The sequence below is a fragment of the Dendropsophus ebraccatus genome, unplaced genomic scaffold (assembly GCF_027789765.1).
Source record: "Dendropsophus ebraccatus isolate aDenEbr1 unplaced genomic scaffold, aDenEbr1.pat pat_scaffold_696_ctg1, whole genome shotgun sequence".
Classification (NCBI taxonomy): domain Eukaryota; kingdom Metazoa; phylum Chordata; class Amphibia; order Anura; family Hylidae; genus Dendropsophus; species Dendropsophus ebraccatus.
This window is the reverse complement of record NW_027210295.1, coordinates 2,555-11,830: the sequence shown is the minus strand read 5'-3', so window position 1 is coordinate 11,830 and position 9,276 is coordinate 2,555. Positions and strand designations below refer to the sequence as shown.

At 42.6% G+C, this 9,276-nt stretch overlaps 1 protein-coding gene across 1 annotated transcript; it reads left to right on the top strand.

Annotated features, from left to right (window-relative positions):
• Positions 1-9: 9 nt before the first annotated feature.
• Positions 10-9,018, top strand: LOC138779002 (DNA-binding protein SMUBP-2-like; the record flags this gene model as incomplete). Its single annotated transcript, XM_069956550.1, is given in 7 exon segments — positions 10-163; positions 3,001-3,017; positions 3,020-3,169; positions 3,450-3,642; positions 5,468-5,565; positions 7,593-7,756; positions 8,818-9,018. Coding segments are annotated over 7 exon segments (903 nt in total), but the record flags the coding sequence as incomplete, so codon positions are not given.
• Positions 9,019-9,276: the final 258 nt, after the last annotated feature.

Below are 9,276 nucleotides of genomic sequence, written 5' to 3'. Positions count from 1 at the left end.
GGGGAGAGTGAGAATGGTAACACCGGACAGGGAATGACAGCTGATAAAATAACATGTACGTTTCTGCCTTTCCCTGGAATTGAATGCAAGTCATGGAGGAGTTTGTGAAAACTCAGCTGGAACTCTTGCAAGAGGAAAGAGCGGCTGAAATAGAAGAGACCAGGTAAGCGCAGTATGCCGGACGTCACTTGGCTTGTGTCTTGTTAGTCTAAACCATGCTCCCAGCATGCTCTGACAATCAGTGGCCCCAACCTTTGGCTCTTTACCTGTACAAAACTACAACTCCCAGCATGCTCTGACAATCAGTGGCCCCAACCTTTGGCTCTTTGCCTGTACAAAACTACAACTCCCAGCATGCTCTGACAATCAGTGGCCCCAACCTTTGGCTCTTTGCCTGTACAAAACTACAACTCCCAGCATGCTCTGACAATCAGTGGCCCCAACCTTTGGCTCTTTGCCTGTACAAACTACAACTCCCAGCATGCTCTGACAATCAGTGGCCCCAACCTTTGGCTCTTTACCTGTACAAAACTACAACTCTCCAGCTGTTCCAAAACTACAACTCCCAGCATGCCCTGCTAGTTGTAGTGATGATGTGAGTTGTAGTTTTTCCCCAACCGGAGAGCCTTGGGTTGGGAAACACTTAAAAGTAAGAGGAAAATTCCCATAGGTCAACCCTTTTAATAACTTTCCTCTATATGTTTTTGGAATCGCTGTGTAACAACCAGCTCCGGCTGTCACAAAGCTTTCCCATACACCAGAATGGCAAATCTGCCTATATGAGGTCCATATCAGTTCAGATTCACCAATCAGTATGTACAGGCAACTGTGATTGGGGCCATGTTTCCTCCAATACAAGCATGTAGGCTGAGGGGGTGGGGGGCTACATAGCATCTTTGGTCACATTGCATCAGTGCGTTCAGTGTGGACCCCCAGCTGCGACCATGACACCAATGTCACAAGAAATATCACCCGATTAGAATTTTGGTGGCAAGTTTCATGTGATTTTCCCAGGCTTGACCTCAATGTCATGTCTGACTTGCTGGCAATGTGTCTGTGATTTGCATATTATTTTTGTCAGCCAAATCACAACAAAGTTGCACAATAACAAATTGCAGACAGATAGCATGGCTTCCTTGCTTGCATGACCATTAGGGCTAGACAAAGACTTTGGTCCTGCACTTTGAAGATTACATCAGGGAACTGCTTGTTAATTCTCTGAGATTTGGCTATGTTTTTATTTTTACAGCCGAATCGCAACTGTAACCAAGCCACACAGCAGCAAATCACAGGCACATTGCAGAAATATTTTGGACACTCATATTTATAATTTGCTGTTGTGTGACCCAGGTCACAATGTAGCCTTAGGGTCCCTTTACACACACAGATTATCTGGCAGATTTTTGCAGCAAAAGCCAGGAACAGACTACAAGCAGAGCATCATAAAGACTGAGATTTCTCCTCTATTCAAACCATTCCTGGCTTTGGCTTCAATAATCTGCCAGTTATCTGTCAGTCTGTGTGTGTACAGGGACCCTAAGTTTAAAGGGGTTATCCAGCGCTACAAAAACATGGCCACTTTTCCCTCTACTGTTTTCTCCAGTTCAGGTGCAGTTTGCAACTAAGCTCCATTTACTTCAGTGGAGCTGAGTTTCAAAACCCCACCCAAACTAGAGACAACAGTAGGGGGAAAGTGGCTATGTTTTTGTAGCGCTGGATAACCCCTTTAAAGTGACTGTATCACCAGGCCCAGGCTGAAGCACTGGAGGAGGACCTACCCACCCTTAGTGGGAGGAAACCCTAGTCCCTCTATGATAGGGTTCCATTGATTCTAATGGAGTCACGTCATGGAGGGGCTGGGGTTTCTTCCCACTAAGGGTGGGTCGGCCTGCCTCCAGTGCTTCAGCCTGGGCCTGGTGGTACAGTAACTTTAAAATGCTATTTTCTGTAGCATTACCCATGTTCCTGTGTTGCCCTAATGAGTTGGAAGCAAGCTCTGAGCTTGGTGCTCGCTTCCTGGCCCTATTACACAGAAAGATTATCGAATGAAAAATTGTTATATATTTTGAATTAAGCGATAATCTTTCTGTGTGTACGCAGGCATTAAAAAGGGATTTATTATTGTTACACCAGGGAGAAGGCACCCATCAGGTGTACGCTTGCCATATCCCCCCCCGTGCCTGCTGGGCAGGGGGCCTGCGGCAAGGTGGGGAGGAGGCGTGATCTCTTCCTGCGCCTCAGCATGATTTACGCCTGCTCGCAGGTGTGAATCATGATTCAATCTACACTTGCTGGTGTAGATTTGTTGGGCAGGGTCGGGAGCACGGCCGGCCGGATTCACTAAGAGGCATGTGCCTCTTAGTGGATTTGGCTTGAGGAAAGGGGGCGGGGCCTAATTAAAGACTGACGGTTTTAATAAACTTTCCCCATTGTTTGTTCGTTACTGTCCTTAGTATAATCATATGATAGAGTATATGAAGGATCGTAATTACGATCACATCTAATGACTATGGTTCCACGTCTTATGGTGAATCATTTCAGGTTGGTCGCAAAAGCACTTGTTTGCAATCGTATATTGGGGAAAACAAAAACTCTTTGACTAATAGGACTTTTAGGCCTTTAACACGTTCATTTATTTAGTCCTCATTTGTTTTCTATAGCCCCATACACACATCTGTGTTGGGACAATAATCTGTACATTAGATGGCCTGTATTTGTGGCATGGATCCACTTATTAAATGAATGGATTAGCAGAAATACAGGCGATTATGGCTGCACATCCATAGTCCTTTCTGTAGTTGCAGGTTCAAGGATACAGGCAGTACTAAAGATGTGTGTATTGGGACTTATGTTGCCTTATTTTGCTATGGCCATGATATGTAAGTGCTCATCTATGTGAGTGCCTCTATACTTGCATAGGATGTAAGCAAGGTGTTTTTCAACCTATCTGTAAAGATCTGCACATTGAGGTGGTCACTCATATGTCACTTTCCTTTGCAGAGCCTGGCAGGAGAATGTTTCCTTAAAGAGCTCCAGCGGAGGGGAGTCTGCTTACTGAAGCTACAGGTAGCAAACCAAAGAACGGGCTGTATGGACGGCTTGCTTGTGACCTTTACACCGAGGAAGTATGATGCTGAGGCCGTGCTGCCTACTAACAGCTTTGGCTCAGGTATCTATTATCTGACAGTTCTGTATAACCCTCCTCAGATACCCATTATTCATAATAACCATATACTATACAGTATACCGTATCCATAAGAATAGAATTTGGGGTTTATCAGTGGTTCTGCACAGGATGTTCTCTTTTCCGGCTTCTGTTTATAGTTGCTGATACCATATTTTTTTAATAAAGCAAATTATTGATGAAACAGAAAAAAAAAGAATTGCTTTATAATAAAAACCTTAGTGTAATTGATCTAGTACCATGTATTATCTCTTTTTGGTTGCAGGTGACATTGTAGGACTCTATGACTCCAGTGCTCTGAAAGAACCTATTGCTACAGGGATTGTGTCCGGCATTACACAGAAGACTGTCAATGTGGCCTTTGATGAAGCTCATAGTGATTCATTGAGTCTGGGCAGCGAGGCCACCTACAGGCTCCTGAAATTAGCCAACGATGTCACTTATAAGAGGATTAAAAAGTAAGAGAGGTTATTATCATGAATATCATCAAGCTTTTTCTATCTTTTTCTAAGGTGCCAGCTTTACTACCTTCCAGGCATCTACCAATATGCATATAGCTATTCAGAAGAGATTTTGTGTAGCCAGAGGGCACAGTACTGCATAGAGTATCCTCTGCACCGGCAGACATGATGTTACCATGTAGTACATGGTCACCCTCTCATTTGGAGTGTGGTTATAGGCTAGTAAACGTACATTGTGGGTTTAAAGCAACTCTCTACCCACAACCTGCCCCCCCATCCCCCCAAACCACTGGTACTGTCATACAGCTGCTTTTAATCCAAGATCTGTCCTGGGTCTGTCAGCAGGTGATTCAGTTATTGTCCTAAAAAACTACTTTTAAACTTTAAGCCCTGTGTCAATCTGATGTGTCAGAGAGTGTCTGTGTCCTATGCCTGCACCACCTCTCCGTTCCTTCTCCATGGCCTCCTCATCATTAGAAACGCCCCTGGACATAATTTCTCCTGATCATCACTTGTTTGAACACTGCACATGTGCATTGTTCAGACAAGTGATGATTAGGAGAAATCCTGCCCAGGGGCGTTTCTAATTATAAGGAGGAGGGGCAGAGAGGCATCGCGGGCCTAGGGCACAGACACTCTAGGCCACACCGATTTGACACGGGCTGCAAGTGTTAAAACTTGTTTTTTAGGACAATAACTGCATGACCTGCCGAACGGACCCCAGGACAGATCTTGGATTAAAAACAGCTATCTGACTGTACAAGCGGTTGGGGGGGGGGGGGGCATATTGTGGGTAATTTTAATTTACTGCAGTCTAGCAGGTATCACACAGTTGTGGCTTATAATGGCTTCTGTCTCCACCTTTCCAGACTACATAGCGCTCAGAGAGTACTATGTTGTGAGATCAGGTAATGTCCATGCACTCTGTTGGACCTGACAATCACATGATCGCTAGGTTCCCACAGAGTGGTTTAGCTGCTAGTTAGTAATTTAGTCAGTGAAGGGCAGTACAGATGGTCACAACAATGGAGACCTCAATGAGCAGTTTAGTTTCATGATGGAAGCTACTTATATGCGTTCTCTGCTTTGGTTAGAGGGGTCTCTTGACAATAAACTGATTACAGTGTACAAAGTGAGGGTTCAGATGCCGATCTCTCCTGGCTCTTTCCCAGACCGATTAAAAAAAAAAAAAAAAAAAAGTTTATAAGTCTCTATGACATATCAAGAGTTTTATTATTTAATATTTTTTGGGGATCAGTGCTTATTTATGGGACTCTAGTATTCTGTTACAACCAGCTGCTGGGAAGTAATGCAAGTAATGCCAGCCATACAGAGCTGTAAGCTTATTGTTAAAGCATATCATGAGGCAATTTCATTAAAGGGGTTGGCCAGTAAAAATAAATCTCAAGTCTTCCTATACTTATCAGCTGCTGTATGTCCTGCAGGAAGTGGTTATTCTTTTCAGTCTGACACGGTGCTCTCTGCTGTTATCTCTGTCTGAGACAAGAACTGTCCAGAGCAGCAGCAAACTCCCATAGCACTGTGTCAGACAGAAAAGAATAAACTACTTTCTGCAGAACATACAGCAGCTGATAAGTATGGGAAGACTTGAGATTTTTACATAGAAGTAAATTACAGATCTCTATAACTTTCTGACACCAGTTGATGTGAAAGAAAAATATTTTCGCTGGATAACCTCTTTAATGTAAAATATTTTTGACAATTGCTCAGATGGGATATTTATGTCTTCAAAGCAGGCATTTATCTAAGTGTAAATCCAATAATAATTTGTGTGTTGTATGTTCCTTTTTTAACTCTACAGAGCTTTGACTACGTTGAGTCAGTACCGCTGTGGACCTGCTAGTGACTTGATAGATGTCTTATTCTGGTCATCTCAACCTAATAGTACAGGACCCACAAGTAAGATCTAACCCTGGTTTTGGCAAACAGTAAAGCTAAGTGGGGTGGGGATAAGGAGCTTCATTGTGCTCTTGATTTATAGAGGTTATCGCTGAGGCTACACAGCAAGACAAAGGTGTGTGCAAATTGTGATTACATTCACACAGAAACTATTATACAACAGTTGCAAAGACTCTTGCAGCTTTATTTAGCCATGCAGGGTCACAATTTTGATTTAAAGGGGTTATCTGCCGAAAATCTTTTTTCTTTCAAATCAACTGGTTTCAGAAGGTTATATGGATTTGTAATTTACTTCTGTTTAAAAATCACAAGTTTCCTATACTTCTCAGTTGCTGTATGTCCTGCAGGAAGTGGTGTATTCTTATAAGTCTGACACAGTGCTCTCTGCTGACATCTCTGTCCATAATAGGAACTGTCCAGAGCAGGAGAGGTTTTCTATGGGGATTGCTACTGCTCTAGACAGTTCCTGTCATAGACAGAGGTGGCAGCAGAGAGCACTGTGTCAGACTGGAAAGAAAACACCACTTCCTGCAAGACATACAGCAGCTGATAATTACTGGAAGACTGTAGATTTTTAGATAGAAGTCATGTTTAAATCAATATAACTTTTTAAAACCAGTTGATTTGAAAGAAAAAATAAATCATGGGATAACCCCTTGTGTTGCTGTCAAGATACACCTTCAATAACTGACTGGTGGAGAGAGCTCTCGCTGCAGCTTTTCTCTCCCAGAACAAAGAGGTCAAGCAGTGATTTTCATTACACCCAGCCTCTTTCTTCATTGACCTCATCTGTCAATGAATGGTCGGAAAGCACCATATACCTCATATTGATGGTTGAACCCGCTGCAATCAAAAGTCTAAGGTCAATGGGGACTTTTAGGATGGTTTCACATGGTGCTTTTCTTTTACCTTTTTTTATAGCATTTTAAAGGTCAAGGACAAACACACGAACATTTTGACAGAATTGCAGCGATTTTTGATGCAGTCACAGGCGAAACACATTTTTAAATGGTCAATTAAAAAAAGTCTCAGTAAACGCATCACAAAAACCACTGTAAAAATATGTACATTGTATAAGAGTTTTTGTTTCCCAGACCTCCAAAACAACAGCAACAAAATAGTGAACTATGTGAGTGCAGCCTAATACTCTGTGAATAGTGACACCTGCAGGTTGATACTTAGTACTACTACTACTTAGTCTAGAAAAAAAGGAAGTCAATTTAATTGTATACTGATTTCCAAAGTGGTGATGGCAATCACTGCTTCCTCTTCTAGTGGTTCTGATTATTACAAACAAGCTCAAGGAGTGTAACAGAAACAACAATATATAAGTAAAAAGGATAACAGAAATACCTTTGAAAAAAACATTTAAAGATCTCTGTTTGTTGTTGGTAAGTAGAATAATTCTATTTACATCAGGAGTCTCAAAAGCCAATGTTTCTCACAGTTATGTGTTTGGTACCATTGTTTGTTTTTTAGGACATCCTCTGTGAGGTCAACAAAATTTTTACAATTTGCTTATATGTCACTGCAAAAATTAGCTTATATGTCACTGCATTAGATGGTTCATGTGCAAGCGCTGCACCCTCTTCTGTTTACCTCAGCTACCAGTCCATTTGTATTCGCAGATGCTGTCCTATCTGTAACGGTGGTGCAAGGTTCTGCACATCGCCCAATATAGGTGAATTAGATAACACTGCAGCTACTCTCACCACCGCTACATGTAGTATGGTGTTTTCAAGTATTAGATTAAATAAACATTGAAGAGGCTCCAGAATTCCCACAAGCTTTACAGTCTGATTCAACAGCTGATCAATGGGGATGCTGGGAGTTGTACTTCCACTGATCTTATATTAATGGCCTGTCCTGAGGCTAGTCCGTCAGGTTGTAAAGGCTGAATAACCCCTGTCTCTGCATTATATATTCTGTGCCCTGTAATATAAACATTAAGAGCCGAAAAAGTCCTACAATTCTTTCTCAAATTTTTGCAAAGCGTTCACTTTCCTCTTCTGCCTCCTCTTCTTCAGGACCTGTGGAATTTTTCAATCCAGATTTGGACAGTTCACAAAAGGAGGCTGTTGTTTTCTCCCTCAACCAGAGAGAAGTAGCCATTATTCACGGGCCCCCTGGTACTGGCAAGACAACAACCGTGGTGGAAATAGTCCTGCAAGCTGTGAAGCAGGGCCTGAAGGTGAGAACTGCGCTGTTTCTGTAGTTATCAGGACATCCCGTTCTTCAATGTAAACAGTTTTGCTCTGTGATATAATTGTGAGTGACGTCTCGTCTAATAGGACACCTGCGGTGGAGAAATGACAAAAATGTGGTTTCTTGGAACCTCAGTGGCAGATGGTGATTTAGCCCTGTAATTGTATTCTCTCACTGCTGGTTACGTAGACTAGAAGCACAATGGTTTTCATGCAGTTCTGAACCCTTGTTATGACGACATGATATTACCATTCAGCATAGGCGTGGTCAACCATATGTATTGTCTGAACACCATCAGTTGTGTCCTGATTTTTGCAAAATAGCAAAAATAATTTGTTATGCTTTTAAAGGGGAACTATCAGCAGGATATAATTGAAAAACCGCTACAACCATAAACATGCCAATCATACAGTCTGAACTTTCTCCTAGATAAATAAGTGGTGTATGACAGCGCCGCTAGTGCCCAGGAACTCACCGGGCTGATAAATGCAAAGTTCAAGAAGTAAACCAGCAGAACAGCGGTCTTCAATAAAATCCACTTTATTGATAATCGGACAAAGATAAAATCCAGCAAATCAGTAGGTTATTTGTTTAACCTGCTGATAGTTCTCTTTAAGGCCATGTTCCCAATACGTAAGCTCCGTAGTAATCACGGCCGTTGTTACAATTACTACTGAACTTACGTAGTGCTGCCTCCTAAGGAATCCTGGCCGGAGTGTATACACATAGTATACACTCCGGCCGTGATCTCTAGCGGCGCCGCAAGAAACATACATGTCAGTTTACACAATGGAGCGTGCAGGGAATTAGCATGCGGTCACGCCTGCATCTGAATTAAGCAGCTGTAAAGATGCAGTACCGGTCGGGATGATCTTTTCTGACACCGGCCATTCTGCGACCAGGCCGGGTCATGGAATGGCCGGTCTCTTACAGAGTGGGAACATAGCCTATAGAAAACCATGATTTTATTTCCCCCTCACCCTCATAAGACATCCAGCACATTTTTCGCAGGATCAGTTCAATTTGCTTTTTATGTTTCTTTGGAAGGTCCTTTGCTGTGCCCCATCTAATGTAGCTGTGGATAACTTGGTGGAGAGATTAGCTTTGTATAAAGAGAAGGTTTTACGTCTCGGTCACCCAGCAAGACTTCTGGAATCCTTGCAGCATCATTCCCTGGACGCAGTACTGGCCCGGAGTGATAACGCACAGCTTGTGGCTGACATCCGCAAAGATATTGACCTGACCTTTGTAAGTATTATTCTGCACTGACCTATGGTTATGTTACATTTGTATCTATAGGTTATCAGATGTTATTGGTAATAATTATAGACGAGCGAACCTCGAGCATGCTCGAGTCAATCCAAACCCAAACTTTCGGCATTTGATTAGCGGTGGCTGCTGAACTTGGATAAAGCCCTAAGGCTATGTGGAAAGCATGGATATAGTCATTGGCTGTATCCATGTTTTCCAGACAACCTTAGAGCTTTATCCAAGTTCTGCAGCCCC